The sequence below is a fragment of the Nerophis ophidion genome, linkage group LG01, assembly GCF_033978795.1.
Source record: "Nerophis ophidion isolate RoL-2023_Sa linkage group LG01, RoL_Noph_v1.0, whole genome shotgun sequence".
NCBI lineage: Eukaryota > Metazoa > Chordata > Actinopteri > Syngnathiformes > Syngnathidae > Nerophis > Nerophis ophidion.
In genome coordinates, this window is record NC_084611.1 from 36,092,359 (window position 1) to 36,110,610 (window position 18,252).

At 38.8% G+C, this 18,252-nt stretch overlaps 1 protein-coding gene across 1 annotated transcript; it reads right to left on the reverse strand.

Annotated features, from left to right (window-relative positions):
* Positions 1-946: 946 nt before the first annotated feature.
* Positions 947-9,168, reverse strand: LOC133569047 (glial cell line-derived neurotrophic factor-like). The gene is made up of 2 exons (XM_061921208.1): positions 8,704-9,168; positions 947-2,109 (listed from the first exon to the last, which is right to left on the reverse strand). The coding sequence occupies exons 1-2, from the start codon at positions 8,897-8,899 to the stop codon at positions 1,565-1,567; spliced, it is 741 nt and encodes a 246-aa protein (XP_061777192.1). The 5' UTR covers positions 8,900-9,168; the 3' UTR covers positions 947-1,564.
* Positions 9,169-18,252: the final 9,084 nt, after the last annotated feature.

An 18,252-nucleotide genomic window follows, 5' to 3' on the forward strand; every position in this document is an offset into this window, starting at 1 on the left:
GTCTACTACATATAAATTAAACAAGTGTGATATCATATCCAGCAGGCTCTCATGATGTTAACTATTCAGGAAGTCGTAAAGTTTTTTTTAATACTCAAGTTATACAAAATATTTAATTTGCAATTAATAAATCTTACTTGATGTAAATTCATTTTCCTGCACAGTCGGGCCTTGAAACATTTAATAATGATAAAACGAGGGACAACTGAACGTGTGTTTTATCGGACAGAGACGAGTTGAGAGTCCCATAGTGACCAATAGGGAGAGCATTTGTGGCGTGTAAATTAAAGCACGAGTGATGTACCTGAGGAGTACTCACACATGCATACTTGCCAACCTTGAGACCTCCGAAATCGGGAGATTGGGGGCGGGGCAATGGGGGAGGAATATATTTATAGCTAGAATTCACTGAAATTCAAGTATTTCTTCTATATATATATATATATATATATATATGTGTGTGTATATGTGTATATATATATGTGTATATATATATGTGTATGTGTATATATATGTGTATGTATATATATATGTGTATGTGTATATATATGTGTATGTATATATATATATTTTTGTATGTATATGTGTATGTATATATATGTGTATGTGTATATATATATATATGTGTATATATATATATTTATATGTGTATATATATATATATACATGTATGTATATATATATATGTGTATATATATATATATATATATATGTATGTATATATATATATATATATATATATATATATATATATATATATATATATATACATATATATATATATTTTTTTTTTCTATTTTTTTTCCTACCGCTTATTCCCTTTGGGGTCGCGGGGGGCGCTGGAGCTTATCTCAGCTACAATATATATATATATATATATATATATATATATATATATATATATATATATATATATATATATATATATATATATATAATACTTGAATTTCAGTGTTCATTTATTGACACATAACACTCCTTTACTCATCGTTGTATTTAAAAGTGCAATGCTTTGCAGCCAGTAGCACAGCCCCTGAAGGAGCATAGGTATGGGCAGCATCTGTGCAATTTAATTTGCAGGAAAGAAGTGAGTTTAGGGTTGAATTGTCCATCCTCGTTCTATTCTCACTATCTTTCTACTTGCCGTAGTTTTGAAGCAACGCATGATGGGAATCCGAATGATGTGTGTCAGTGTACTAATCTGCCGGCTGGAATAAACATGCTGAGAAATAGCTCCGTGCCTGCCTACTTTATGGGATATAGATAACCCTATGGATAACGGAGACGTATATAATAGTCTCCTTTTTGTTGTGTGTGCAGTTGCGCACTGAGCTCAAAAGCCGTAGATGTTGTAACGTGACTGGGCCGGCACGCTGTTTATATGGAGGAAAAGTGGACGTGACAACAGGCTGTCTTCACTCAGGTCCGGCTGGAAATGGGGAGAAATTCGTGAGAATGGTTGTCCCCGGAGATTTTCGGGAGAGCCACTGAAATTCGGGAGTCTCCCGAAAAATTGGGGAGGGTTGGCAAGTATGCACATGACATGATTAACGTTTAGAAGTCCTTAGACACAAGCACACTTCCTGGCGGAGTGTTTCCTCACAGTGTGGTACACCAGGTTATCGTCCAGAAAAGAGAGGTCGTCGTCGAAGGCGATTGGCCGACAGCAGGCCTGCTGGGGTGTGTCTTTGGCGGGGAACTTCCTGCGGTGAGCCAAGTTGTGCAGGATCTTGTCATAGTTGGTTTCTGACTTCCTGCAGGGCCCCGCACAGTACTTGAATATCATCTCCTCCTCAGAGCGGTAACCCAAACCCAGGTCGGTCACGTTGAGTTGGATCTGTTTCAGCCTGCAGCCCTGGCCCCGCCCACTTCCTGTCTTCTTTCCTCTAGCCCCGCCTTTCTTTTTGGCATCTCTCGGCCGGCTTGAGTTGTTCTTCCTCTTGCGTCTGATACGTCGACCTCTCTTGTTAGTTTTGGAGGTCCTTGGAGGAGGTAAGGTCTGAGAAGGCTCCGTGGGCGGGAAGGAGGAGCGGCGTATTCTGCTGATGCGTACTTTGATCAAGTCGACCACATCCTCAAACTCGGCCGAGACAGGCTCCTCCATGGTGTCTAAAAAAGAAATAATGAAGTTTCTTGTTACATTTTGAATAAAAACTAAAATGTTGGTCAATGACTTCTAGACAATAATGTCCATGCAAAGATGTTTCGCTTGATGGTGGCCAGGTTTTTCAACCGATCTTGTCAAACTACTAAAGGTGCCGAGCAAATTTGTAACAAAAGTTACAGTGGGTTGTTTTGTAGATCGCTTTAAGAGTTGTGCGAGAAATTTCAAGTCACTCTGGGGTTTAATAACAGCTGTGATCTTGTGGTTAGAGTGTCCGCCCTGAAATCGGTAGGTGGTGAGTTCAAACCCCGGCCGTGTCATACCAAAGACTATAAAAACGGGACCAATTACCTCCCTGCTTGGCACTCAGCATCAAGGGTTGGAATTGGGTGTTAAATCACCAAAATGACTCTCGGGCGCGGCCACCACTGCTGCTCACTGCTACCCTCACCGCCCAGGGGGTGAAAAAGGGGATGGGTCAAAAAGTAATTTCACCACACCTAGTGTGTGTGTAATAATAATTGGTACTTTAACTTTAACTTCAAAATAATAACGGCAGCACAGTAAGGATGTTTTGTTTTGAGAAATTATAATTTTGTGTGCAACCCGATCGGGAGTAGAAGAGTGCACAGAGTGGTGTGACCAATGAGATACTTGTCTGGCAATTGTATTCAACGCAACGGTGCATATTAAGTGTGTGACATTGCCGAATACTTAAATATACAGAGTACATTCTTGAATTTTCATTCCTTATACCTTTTATACACAACATAGAAAAAAGCTAGGGATAAACAAGTGAAATAACTTTCACAGTATCATGTTAGACCCGCTCGACATCCATTGCTTTCGGTTCCCGTACAGGGGGGTTGCCCACATATGCGGTCCTCTCCAAGGTTTCTCATAATCATCAGTGTCACCGACGTCCCACTGAGTGTGAGTTTTCCTTGCCCTTATATGGGCTCTACCGAGGATTTCGTTGTGGTTTGTGTTGTGGTTTGTGCAGCCCTTTGAGACATTAGTGATTTAGGGCTATATAAATAATCATTGATTGATTGATTGAAATAGAAGTGGTGCCCCAACCGCGAGATAAAAAAAAAAACTGTCTCTCAGTTAAGTTATGTTTTAAGATGCAAGCAAAAAATTTGAGTTACAAGCATCCCAACATTGACCAAAACATCTGGTCTTACTCGCTAGCATTAGCTTCTATGTACATGTAGAGGAGCCAGATGAGGTGGTTCAGACATCTGGTCAGGATTCGTCCCAAACACCTCCCTGGGGAGGTGGTTAGGGCACGTCTGACCGGTATGAGGCAGTGGAGAAGACCTAAGACTTATTGGGGGAACTTTGTCTCCCAGCTGGCCTGGGAATGCCTTAGGATCCTTAGAGAGGAGCTGGGGAAAGTAGCTGGGCTTCTCTGCTTAGACTGCTGCTCCTGCTACCCAATTTTGGATTAGTGGATGAACATGGATGGATGGATGGATGGCTACATCTTATCAGCTTTTTACCCTTATAATTTCCGTGCGAGCATTTGTGCGTACAGACTCTCCTGGATAGGTTACCGCGCCTATCCTGACATTCCACACAGAGGTCGAAAACACCTAAAGCGAACCTTTACGGCTTACGAAAGTCAGAACCCTACTGGACTTCAGCCATAACACAATCAGACATGGACAAGGAACAGCACTGATCGCGGCTGAGCTAATGCGCTACAATATTGAAATCGCAGCTTTAAGCGGGACCACAGTATTAGACGAAGGATCCCTCAAGGAAGTTGGGGAGGGCTACACTTTCTTTTGGAAAAGCTACCCCATAGGAGGACAATGTCTGTGTGGAGTGGGCCTAGCGATCAAGAATAATCTCTCCCCAAATCTAACTGAAACACCAACTGGCAATAGTGAAAGGCTCATGTCAATCCCTATTCCGCAGTGCCTATGCACCCACCCTCATACCAGAAGAGGGCACAAAGACCTGCTTCTACGAGATGCTAGATGAGGCCCTTCACAAAGTCCCCAAAAGCGATAAAATCCTGTTGATGGGGGACTTTAATGCAAGAGTTGGGATTGACAACGGTATTTGGAATGGTGTGCTGGGGCAGCATGGCATTGGCCGCTCCAATGCAAATGGAATACGACTTTTCATTCTCTGTGCTAAACACAGCCTCAACATCACCATCACCACATTTCAACTGAAAAATTAATACAAAACATCCTGACTGCATCCCAGATCCAAGCACATGCACCTTTTTGACTATGTATTTGTCAGGCAGTCAGATCTGAGAAATGTCAATCAATCAATGTTTATTTATATAACCCTAAATCACTAGTGTCTCGAAGGGCTGCACAAACCACAACACAAACCACAACAACATCCTCGGTATAGCCCACATAAGGGCAAGAAAAACTCACACACAGTGGGACGTCGGTGACAGTGACAATGACTATGAGAAACCTTGGAGAAGACCGCATATGTGGGTAAACCCCTCCCCCCCCACACCCCCACCCCTAGGGGACTGAAGGCAATGGATGTCGAGCGGGTCTAACATGATACTGTGAAAGTTCAATCCATACTGGATCCAACACAACCGTGAGAGTCCAATCCAAAGTGGATCCAACACAGTAGCGAGAGTGCCGTCCACAGTGGAGCCAACAGGAAACCATCCCAAGCGGAGGCGGCTCAGCAGCGGATGTCCAGTTCACTCGAGCCATGAGAGGGGCGGAATGCTTGACGGACCATCGATTAATCATGACCATGCTCTGAATGAGGATTTGTCAAACAATACGCATCCACAAATCTACCAGGAAGTTGCTAAAGCACGCCACATCTTTCTTCGTTCCCTAGCTAATCAGCTAGAGAACATTGAGTCTTTCCTGGACAGAGATGCTTCGACAGAAGAGAAGTGGTCTTCTTTCAGCAGATCACTCTACGAAGCTGCAGCCCAATCCAACCAGAGCGATCCACCAGTACATCTCCCCAGTGTGGAGGGAAGAAAGCATTCCCCAGCAGTGAAAGGATGCTAAACTTGTCAACATCTTTAAAAACAAGGGAGACAAATCAATCTGTGGAAACAGCAGTGGTATAGTACTCTCTGCTGCTGGTAAAGTCCTGGCAAAAATCATGCTCCACAGACTCATCAGCAACATCACTGAAGGTCTGCTATCAGAATCCCAGGCTGGATTCCGGAAAAAAATGTTGGACAGTAGACATGATCTTCGCCTCATGGCAGCTGCAGGAAAATGTCGCTAACAGAAGCGAGACCTGTTCATGGCCTTTGTTGATCTTACCCAGGCATTTGACACCGTACACCGTGACCTCCTGTAGAGGGTTCTCATGCATTGTGGCTGCCCGGAAAAGTTTGTGAACATCCTGCTGTAGTTCGAGGATGGGATAATGGCCAAGGTTATAATAGGTGGACTAGAATCTACTCCCTTTGAGGTAGCGACTTGTGTGAGACAAGGCTGCACCCTGGCCCCGGTTCTCTTCAACATCTTTTTCCTATGTGTAACAACATTTCTTCAGAAGGAAATAGAGGAAGAAAAGTGGGGTGTCCTTGGAAATCAGGCTGGACGGGAACCAATTCAACATCTGAAGATTCCAATCCAAAACTAAACTCTAGTCTGTACAGTATGCTGATGACTGCGCCCTTGTCGCACATACACCAGAAGCCCTGCAGACCACCAGTACAGCTGCTGAAAAGGCATACAACAGAACGGGACTGTCTATTAACATATTAAAGACTGAAGTTCTCTGCCAGTGGTCATCAGAACTCCCACAGAGACTTCCAACTCTCATCATTACTGGCTGCCCACTGACCCTCGTTCCACACTTCAAATACCTGGGAAGCATCCTCTCAGATGACTGCAGCATACAACACTGGGTCAACAAGGCCTCATCCTCCTTTGGGCGCCTGAGGAAGAGGATCTTCAACAACAATAACCTCCACCTCCACACCAAAGTCTCAGTCTACAAGGCAATATGTATCACAACCTTTCTTTATGGTTGTGAGACATGGACAATCGCTCGCCATCTCAAGATGCTGGAGGCATTTCATATAAGGTGTCTACAACACACCTTAAAGGTGACTTGGCAGGATCGTATCCCACACTCTGTGATCCTTCAGCGAGTCAGCTGCAGTAGCTTAGAGGCCATTATCATACTTCAAATCAATTAAGATGTCTCGGCCATGTCATCAGAATGCCAGCCAACCGCCTATCACGCAAACTTCTGTATGGTCAGCTCCACCTGGGCCGCCGCTCTGCTGCGTACCAGAAGAAGAGGCTGAAAGACCAGCTCAACATCTTCCTAAAGAAGTGCAACATACAGCCCACTACCTTGGAAGCGACAAAGGAGAACCGGCGAAAACAGAGCGTAGAAAGATGGCCATGTCTGCACCTGTGCATTCGATTCAGGTCTACAGTTGTCACATCTGTGGTAGGCAGTGTGCTGCACAGTTATCAACGAACTCACAAATAGTAGTAGAGGTCATCATTAGAAAAAACGGACTTCCTAAAGCATATTACAGTATGAGCTTAATACCCTAATAATTTATGTGTATATGTATGTATTTTAGCTTTTTGCCCTTATAATTTGTGTATGTGTGTGTACACATGTGTATTATGAGTTTATTACCCTTTACATTGTGTTTATACATGTACATTATCAGCGTTTACATGTGTATGTGTAATCAGCGTATTACCCTTATAATTTATGAATATATGTGCAAGTGTGTGTATAATTGTATATTATCACCTTTTTCCATTTTACAATATGTGCGTGTGTGCGAGTGTGTGTATACATGTATAGTATCAGCTTTCTACCCTTATAATTTGTTTGAATACATGCATATGATCATCTTTTCCTCTTTTACATTAAGTGTGTGTATGTGTACATGTACATTATCAGTGTGTGTGCAAGTGAAATGTGTATTATCAGCTTACTACCCTTACAATTTATGTGTGTGTTTGTATACATGTATATTATCAGTTGTTTTCACTTTACAATATGTGTATGTTTAATATCAGCTTTTTACCCTTATAAAATGTGTGTGCATGCATGTATGTATGCATACCGTATTATCCGGACTATAACGCACACTTAAAATCCTTATTTTTCTAAAAACTCGACAGTGAGCCTTATAACCTGGTACGCCTAATGGATGGAATAATAATAACAATAATAATAATAATCTGGTTTGGCCTCAAAGCAATTTTAATTGGTACACGGTGTAATGATAAGTGTGACCAGTAGACGGCAGTCAAACATAAGAGATACGTGTCAACATGACTCAAGTAAACAACACCAACATTTTAAATGTTCCATTGAAAATATAGAACATTACGCACTGCGCTCAAAAATCTATCAAATTGTTTTAGTACGACTTTGGTAAGCTATGAAGCAGCACCGCTTGATGTGCGTCAACAATTGAGTATTATTATGTTGTGTGTATAAGGTAAGACATTATCTGGCGTTTCGCAACATTATGCACAAGCAACTTTTCTTACTTTCTGGTACCTGCTGATCTGTATTTGGGATCTGCATAAAAATTGTGCTCTTCCGCCTTAGTAGTCCGTGTGGACACCATAGTTGATAAGCTTCTTTTTTCTCTCTATCTTTTTGTTATGGGACATTCATCCTCCGCCGTTGCCATTTCTAATATAAAGTAGTGTAAAGTTTTAACTTATATATGTCAGTAAACTCGCCATGAAAGCACTAAAACATACCGGTGTAGTGAGTTTATACTAATCAACCAAGGAACTGCAGACCTGCAGGGAAGCGGGGTGCATCAGGACTGGCTTCGAGATTAGTGACAGGTGCGAATATGACACAGCTGTGAGTGTTTGTCTGATCACCTGTCGCTCCGATAAAGGCAGCAGTCGGGAAGGAGAGGAGGTGGTTGATGGTGGAGAACTAGCGAGAGAAACTTTTAACATTGCTGAAAAGCACAACTTATTGCAAAATAAATCATTGTTCGCAAAGATGAAGACGACTGTCATGTCCGCCATTGGTAGTCCAGAGAACCTGGAGGAGCAAGACCTCCACAACATGTTATGTAGACCACAAGGAAGTGTTTTACATTTAGAAAAATAATAATAATATGACTCCTTTAATGCGCCCTATAATCCGGTGCACCTTATATATGAAAAAAAAATCAAAAATAGACCATTCATCGGCAGTGCGTTTTATAATCCGGTGCGCCCGATTATAATACGGTACATGTAAATTATCAGCAATATCCCCTTTACATTATCCGTATGTGCGTGCGTGCTTTTTTTTCTTTTTTACTGTACATTGTGCCTTTTTACTCTACTTTTAATTTCTAGAAAAATTCTGGGAACATTTCTAACTTTAGAGCTGCTCACTGGCCACTTCATTAGGCACACTTGGACAATCCAGTGTGTATATAAAAACGTCTACATTTTATAGAAATACCAAAACTAGTTTTGGATTGACACTGGAGTGCAATAAACTCAGCTCTTGTGTGTGTGTGTGTATATATATATATATATATATATATATATATATATATATATATATATATATATAGTGCAGGTGTACCTAATGTAGTGGCGACACTCCAACCCAAATACAAGTGTGTTCCTTACATTTGTCTCCCCAGTCCTCCTGCGAGTTGACGGACACGCTGATCCGCAGAGGTGGACTCTCCAGGGGCCTCTCCTTCCTGGGCGCCCCTGCCCCAGAAGACAGCCGCTGTGGGCTCCGGAGCAGGGCCGCGCGGCCGGCGTGCACGACTCCCAGCAGAATGAAAGAAGTGGTCATGAGGCTATGCCATAACTTCATGGTCCTCTTGGGACATGGCGCGGCTCGGAACCAAACGCTCTCATCTGCTCATCACGGACACGGCGAGGGATTTTATTCCAGGTTGGTGACACTCCACTCGGGTTAAGCCTCCTGTGTGGCCCGCTGGTGCCCCCTGGGGGTGTTAATGTGCGTCCTGGCGCAGCATCCAAATACGCACGATTGCGCAAACTCCACCAAAAATGTTCTAACAATAATAATACAAAATCCAGATTGGCCGAAGTTCCTCGACGGGCACACATAGAACTGATCCACACTGAGAAAAAAGAGAGGAGGTTCTGTTCACCACAAGCATGGAAGTGTTGCTGGTGACGTGTGAGGGCCCATCCTCTGTGGGTGGAGACAGGTCAGTGTGTGTGTTCTTGTATTTCTACTCTTCTTGAGACATCAACAAGGGAAAAGCTTCAAAAGCACCTTCCATATGAGGACTGGAGAACAAGTTAGGACCGAAATCACAGTCCCAATACGGAAAACCATTGCATCTAATAGATTACATTTACAACGAGTCTGTGAACATTGCTCCAAAGTCAGGATTTTTTGCTGATTTCATGTGCATACAATAGTAAACATTGACAGGCGCAAAGGTGGCAATATATGATAAAACAAGATGGCAGGTAAAAAAGGACTTCCCTATTCATCCCCGAAAAAACCCGCCAGGTGAACAGCTGATTTTACGACTTCCGGTGCTGACGTAAGACAACCCGCGTCCCACACCTGACCATAGGGTGAACAAATACACTACAGTACTGAGACTATAGTGGTAATTAACAGTTAGCTTCTATCAATCAATCAATCAATCAATGTTTATTTATATAGCCCCAAATCACAAATGTCTCAAAGGACTGCACAAATCATTACGACTACAACATCCTCGGAAGAACCCACAAAAGGGCAAGGAAAACTCACACCCAGTGGGCAGGGAGAATTCACATCCAGCTGGGTTGCCCAAAGTGCGGCACAAGGGCCATCTGTGGTCCATGACTCGTTTGTCATCGGCCTTAAGCACATTACAAAAAACAAAAAAAAGAGTTCTTATTTGCACCCCTGGTGGTGAAATCTATCAACTTTAGGGTGGTGCAAAAAGGAGGGGTTTTTCAAATTGACTGTGTGTCGGTTTTGAAAGTGCTCCCCCTCTGGTCAACATATGAAATAACAAGTGTGTGTAAAAATTTGAAGTGCTCCTCCTCTGGCCAAAATTAATAACAATAAATAAATATGTATATAGAGACATACTGTAATAAAGCAAATAATTACGATTTAAAAACCAATTCCTGACACATTTTTTTACTAAAAGTAGTCTTTTTCTTACTATATGTCAACTTTTTTCTTATAATATTGGGAACAATTTCTCATATTCTTTTTGTTTCTGTTGTATTGCACAATTTCTTGTAAAATTATTACTTTTTTACGTACAGTTATTACTTTTTAATGCAAAATGGTGATATTTGTCAGATAAAATTCTGACTTATTTCACAGTGTTGCCAATTTTTTGTTCTTGTAAAATAGTGAATTTTTTTTTGTAAAATTATGACCTTTGTCATAATTTTGCCAAGTATAATTCCGATTATTATTATAATATTAACAACATGTTAAAGTTCTATTATAAAATTGTGACTTTTGTTGACTCTTTTCATAAAATTGTCAACATTTTACGCTTTTCTTGTAAAATTGCGACTGTTATTGAGTAAAATTCCAACTTTTATCATAATATTGCACAAATATTCAGTTTTTCTTGTAAAATTTTGACTAGTGTTGAGTAAAATTACATTTATATTATAATATTAGAGGGAGGCATTTTTTGGAGGTCTCAAGAAGGTACAAAATACAAGAAAGTGTGTGTGTATATGTGTGTTTTCTTGGATTTCTACCTTTCTTGAGACATCAACAAGGGAAAAGTACCTTCCATATGAGGACTGGTGAGCAAGTTAGAACTGAAATCACGGTCCCAATACGGAAAACCAATGCATCTAATAGAGAGCCAATTACTAAGAGTCTGTGAATATTGCTCCAAAGTCAGGATTTTTTGTTGACATAATGTGCATAAACAAGTAAACATTGACAGGTGCAAAGGCGGCAATATATGCTAAAGCAAGACAACAGCTAAAGAAGGACTTCCCTATTCAACCCCGAAAAAAACCCACCAGGTGAACAGCTGATTTTACGACTTCCGGTGCTGACGTAAGACAACCCGCGTCCCACATGTGACCATAGCATGAACAAATACACTACGGTACTGAGACTATAGTGGCCATATATGTATACTGTATATAGACATACTGTAATACCTTGAAGTAAATAATTCAGATTAAAAACCAATTACTAACAATTTTTTATACTAAAAGCAGTCGTTTTCTCACAATGTGTCAACTTTTTTCTTATAAAATTGGGAACAATTTCTCATATTCTTTCTGTTTCTGTTATATTGCAATATTTCCTGTAAAATTATTACTTTTTTACGTACAGTTATTACTTTTTAATGCAAAATGGTGACATTTTTTTCATATAAAATTCTGACTTATTTCACAGTGTTGCCATTTTTTTTGTTCTTCTTGTAAAATAGTGAATATTCTTTAGTAAAATTATGACCTTTGTAATAATTTTGCCAAGTATAATTCCGATTATTAATATAATATTGCCAAAATGTTAAAGTTTTATTATAAAATGGTGACTTTTGTTGACTCTTTTCATAAAATTGCCAACATTTTAAGCTTTTCTTGTAAAATTGCGAATGTTACTGAGTAAAATTCCAACTATAGTGGTCATATATGTATACTGTATATAGACAACTATAGTGGTCATATGTAAACTGTATATAGACATACTGTAATAACTTGAAGTAAATAATTCAGATTAAAAACCAATTACTAACAATTTTTTGTACTAAAAGCATTTGTTTTCTCACAATGTGTCAACTTTTTTCTTATAAAATTGGAACAATTTCTCATATTCTCTCTGTTATATTGCAATATTTCTTGTAAAATTATTACTTTTTTACGTACAGTTATTACTTTTTAATGCAAAATGGTGACATTTGTCATATAAAATTATTACTTTTATCACAGTGTTGACCATTTTTTTGTTCTTCTTGTAAAATAGTGAATTTTTTTGAGTAAAAATATGACCTTTGTCATAATTTTGCCAAGTATAATTCCAATCATTATATTAATATTGGCCAAATTTAAAAGTTTTCTTATAAACTTGTGACTTTTGTGGACTCTTTTCATAAAATTGCCAACATTTCAAGCTTTTCTTGTAAAATTTTGACTAGCGTTGAGTAAAATTACAACTTATATTATAATACTAGAGGAAGGCATTTTTCGGAGGTCTTAAGAAGGTAAAAATACAAGAAAGAGTGTCTGTATATGTGTGTGTTTTCTTGGATTTCTACCCTTCTTAAGACATCAACAATAAAAAAGTACCTTCCATATGAGGACCGGTGAACAACTTAGGAACAAAATCACGGTCCCAATACATCTAATAGAGAGCAAATTACCAAGAGTCCGTGAACATTGCTCCAAAGTCTGGATTTTTTCTGTTTTTATGTGCATACAAAAGTAAACATTGACAGGTGCAAAGGCGGCAATATATGCTAAAACAAGACGGCAGTTAAAGAAGGACTTCGCTATTCAATCCCGAAAAAAACCCGCCAGGTGAACAGCTGATTTTACGACTTCCGGTGCTGACACAAGAAAACCCACGTCGCAAATGTGACCATAGGATGAACAAATACACTACGGTACTGAGACTATAGTGGCCATTAACATACTATCGCTTCTGTATTGTTGGTGTTGTCTATTATATTTTAATTATTATATCTTCTTCTATTTAGTGCCTTTGAAAGTGTTTTAGCACTATATAAGTGTTTTAGCACTATATATATATATATATATATATATATATATATATATATATATATATTAGTCTTGTATACAACCCACTTTGTATTGGATGGTATTAAAATGTGCAGGCATACCTAATGATTTGACCAGTGTGTATAGCAGTGTGTCGCAAAGCAGCTTTGAATGAAAGTGAATACATGTTTCCTTTCCTCGAGCACTGATTAAAAGTTGTTTATTTAGTTTAAATTAAGTCTAACTGCATGCAGATGTTCTTTTTTCTCCTTTGTCCTGCGGTGTGGACATCCATAGTATAAAAATGACGTATTAGGGCTAGAAAGTTTCCTGTTTATTTTTACAAAATTTCAAAGAAGACATTTTTTGGGGGGGTGAAGAGCTTCAATTTGAGTGTGCTGTCACTGATTAGACAATGTGACTGACAGAAGACTCAATGTAGCAAGTCATGGTGAATGAACTTATCTCCCTAATCACTTGAAAGAATGTGTCAGACCACAGAGCAAGACTCAATGGAGGCTCAGCAGGGGAGGATCTATTTGTCTCCTTTTGTGGCCCCAAAACCTGTCAGGTTGTCCTCCTCGTGTAATAATTACACGGGCCATTACCGGCCAATATGACATCACATCCTCAGAATGACTTCATTAGCTGGAATGAAGGTTAGAAACTGATTGTCCACAGGACAACCAAAACAGATTTTCTGCATTTAAGTACACTTGAATGGTATTTGGATGAAAACTTAAAGGCCTACTGAAATTAGATTTTCTTATTTAAACGGGGATAGCAGGTCCATTCTATGTGTCATACTTGATCATTTCGCGATATTGCCACATTTTTGCTGAAAGGATTTAGTAGAGAACATCGACGATAAAGTTCGCAACTTTTGGTCGCTATTAAAAAAGCCTTGCCTGTACCGGAAGTAGCAGACGATGTGCGCGTGACGTCACGGGTTGTAGAGCTTTTCACATCCTCACATTATTTACAATCATGGCCACCAACAGCAAGAGCGATTCGGACCGAGAAAGCGACAATTTCCCCATTAATTTGAGCGAGGATGAAAGATTTGTGGATGAGGATAGTGAGGGTAAAGGGCTAGAAAAAAATAAAAAAATAAATAAAAAAGACAAGGGCAGTCGGAGCGATTCAGATGTTATTAGACACATTTACTAGGATAATTCTGGAAAATCCCTTATCTGCTTATTGTGTTACTAGTGTTTTAGTGAGATTATATGGTCGTACCTGAAAGTCGGAGGGGTGTGGCCATGGGTGTGGTGACCGACAGTGTCTCCAAGGGAAGCCACGTTTCTCGACAAGGCGAAGGCAGCCGGTCGGGCCGGGCTGAGATTTTTTTTTCTTCCTTTTTTCTCCACAGTGGAAGTATCCGGCGGTCGGGGCCGCCCGTGGAAGGAGGCAAGAGAGTCCGCAGCTGCATGAGGAACGACGCAAGCTCTCCGCTCATGTCTACGGTAAGGGCCAACTTATTACCACCATTTTCTCACCGGTTGACATGTGGTAGGGAACCATGTTCGCTTGACCGCTCTGTTCCATAGTATAGCTTCATCGTCATCTTTCGGGAATGGAAACAAGGAAACACAGGCTGTGTTTGTGTTACTAAAGGTGGCCGCAATACACCGCTTCCCACCTACATCTTTCTTCTTTGACGTCTCCATTATTAATTGAACAAATTAAAAAAGATTCAGCAACACAGATGTCCAGAATACTGTGTAATTATGCGAATAAAGCAGACGACTTATAGCTGGTATTGGTGCTTGACCAAAATGTCCGCTACAATCCGTGACGTCACGCGCACGCGTCATCATATACGCGTCATCATACCGCAACGTTTTCAGCAGCAAAATTTAAAATTGCAATTTAGTAAACTAAACCGGCTGTATTGGCATGTGTTGCAATGTTAATTTTATCATTGATATATAAACTATCAGACTGCGTGGTCGGTAGTAGCGGGTTTCAGTAGGCCTTTAACACTGAATTTATAACCAATGCATGACAAACATATACCAATAATTTGGAATAAATATATTTTTCGGCGCAATAAAAAAATACAGGTGAAATTAGAAAAAATAAATCTGAATATCGTGTGAAAAGTTCATTTATGGCAGCAATTCAACTTCAAATGTGAAACTAATATGTGATACAAACTCATTAAATACTGCCGGTACGATCCTGATGAGAGTGCGGATATATGACCATATCACAACTATTCTCAAATCCCTTTACTGGCTTCCTGTTCCACTCAGGATTGAATACAAAGTGTCCCTAGTAACCCACCAGTGTCCCCATGGAAATGCCTCCCTCTACCTTAAAGAACTGCTCACCCCCAAATCCTCCACACGACACCTCCGCTCCGGACAGCCTAACTTCCTCCAACCTCTGAGGACAAAGACACAAAGTCTTTGGTAAAAACCCTTCTTTTTAAAAAAAAAAAATGTTTTTTTTTTTTTAGATATATGCATACTAGTTCTAGCTATTAGGCTGTTTTAGTTGTCATTATGTATTTTTATTATTATTATTTTTTTTAATACACTGTAGCACTTTGAGCTTGTTTACTCAATGTAAAAGGCTTTTTACAAATCTATTATCATTATTATTACATGCAAAGTGAGATATATCAAGCCTTTATTTGTAATAATTTTCACGATCATGGTGTACAGTTTTGGAAATCCCCAAATTGAATGACATTTTCAAATCAAGGTTTTTCATAAGCTAAAAGCCATTGGGTTAATCTGTTTTTATTTATTTGGAATGCATTTCATATAAGATATATTGGTATAAAGACCATTTGCAATGCATTTTACAAATATCTAAAAAAAATAAAAATAAAATAATGAGTGACATAACATTTGGAGGCAAAACAAATCAGATTTTGTAAGCAACAATGACATAATTGTTTTTATTATTGCAGGAATAAGTATTGCCACTGGAGGGCGCTGTTGTTTTTAACCTGCATTTTATGGTCGTACAGAATGTTCATCTGTTTCTATTTATATGGAAATTAATTATTTCTTATTTCCTTTAAAATAAAACAATAGGTTAACAATTATGAATTAATTGTATTATATGTGTATGTAATAAAAAATAACTCCCTTCTTTAAGGTTAGAGAGAAGTATTACAGGGAAACTGCAGTTTTTTGAAAAAATTCTATCATTCACAATCCTTATGTAAGATAAGATCACATGTTTTTCTTTTTTAATACATTCTAAATAATAAATGAATGTGTTCAAAAGTCCACTTAAAATGGAGCCTCTGGGACCCGCTCTATTCTGCCGACTAAGTTTAATAAAAATATATCCAAACACCTCCATCAAGGTTTTATATACATGGTGTAAGTATATACTGTATGTAATGTAGTAACAGACACATTTATTATAAGATGTAATATTTGATCTTGCGCGACACGTTATTTTTAAAAACACATCACAAATTTTGCTTTATTCTTCGACAACATCACTGATTACTCACTGCAGACTACATGAGAGCCAAAAAACCTAATAAAACATCACTTACTGTACAATGTCTGCTGTCATCAGGATGCCGACTGCTAGAATCTTGTTTTGGATGGGGAATGACCCTCGTGGAGAGAAGAAGGGTGGAACCAAACTTCTTTTTGTGTCGTGGTCGCCATTTCTGGGTCTAAATTGGCTGTCAAAATGTACCAACTTGTTGGAATATGCCCTCATCTTTCTACTAGCTAGGTGTAAGATATTATTTATTATCTAGAACAGGGGTGCCCAAACGTTTTGGCTCAAAGGGCTAAAGTGAAATTGTACCAACAGGCCAAGGGGCCAAAGACAGCAATTGGAAGCGTGAACCACAAATAGCCAAAAAGTTTCTATCTTTGATCTCGATAACAATGATAGAGGGCAACTAGCGAGTCAACAAGTTAGACTTGTGACCATGCCAACAATGATTATGTGAGCGTTAAGGGGATCCAAAACTTTTTTACTTTTGATATATTGATATTAATCCGATCTTATATCAGCAGGAAACACGCATACTTTTTATTATTTTGTAGTGTGGAATTTAAAAAAATGTTTGCTCGAATGAAATGAGTGGAAGGAATTACCATGAATTGATTAACGTGCACCCCGACCCAAACAAGTTGAAAAACTTATTCTGGTGTTACCATTTAGTGGTCAATTGTACGGAACATGTACTGAACTGTGCAATCTACTAATAAAAGTTTAAATCAATCAATCAATCAATCAATCAAATAATTAAAAAAAACAAAGTTATTTATCATTAACCTCCTGGAATGGATTTATGCTGTCTTTAAGTTGAAGTGCTGTGGTTATTGTTTTTATAGGGACACGTAGTTATCACAAAAATGTATGAAGTCTTATTATGACAATGACAAAAAAAGAAAATGATTGATTGATTGAAGTTAAGCTAATGGTAGTACATTGAATGATGCAGACACTTTTGTTACCAGATAGTTTTTAATAACCTTCTGCCTTGGAGACTTTGCATGTGTAAGTGATATGCAACTGTAACTATTTGATACCTGTTTATATTGACTTATGTGTTTCAGACTGTTCAGTTAAAAACACTTATTACGTCCAGTATGTCTAGCTTGTTTGCTATTGTGTGCTCAGCTGTTGTGTAGCTGCTAGTAGACCATCTTTACCTTTTGTCAATGATTTGACTAAAATAGAAGAAAAGACCAACCTTGTGCGTTCATTGGAGCAGTGGGTCTCAAATGGGGGTACACATACCCCTGGGGGTAGTTGAAGGTATGCCAAGGGGTACGTGAGATTTTTTTAAAACATTCTAAAAATAGCAATAATTAAAAAGTCATAAATAAATATATTTATTGAATAATACTTCGACAAAATGTGAAAGTAAGTTAATAAAAATACAACAATGCAATATTCAGTGTTGACAGCTAGGTTTTTTTGTGGACATGTTACATAAATACTGATGTTAAAGATATCTTTTTTTGTGAAATTTATTTTAGAATTAAGTACCGTATAAGTATAAGTCGCTCCGGAGTATAAGTCGCACCTGCCGAAAATGCATAATAAAGAAGGAAAAAAACATATATAAGTCGCACTGGAGTCGCATTTTTGGGGGAAATTTATTTGATAAAACCCAACACCAATAATAGACATTTGAAAAGCAATTTAAAAAAAATAAAGATTAGCGAACAACAGGCTGAATAAGTGTACGTTATATGAGGCATAAATAACCAACTGAGAAGGTGCCTGGTATGTTAATGTAACATATTATGGTAAGAGTCATTCAAATAACTATAACATATAGAACATGATATACGTTTACAAAATAATCTGTCACTCCTAATTGATGAATCCCATGAAATCTTATAAGTCTAGTCTCTTACGTGAATGAGCTAAATAATATTATTTGATATTTTACGGTAATGTGGTAATAATTTCACACAGAAGTCGCTCCTGAGTATAAGTCGCACCCCTGGCCTAACTATGGAAAAAACTGTGACTTATAGT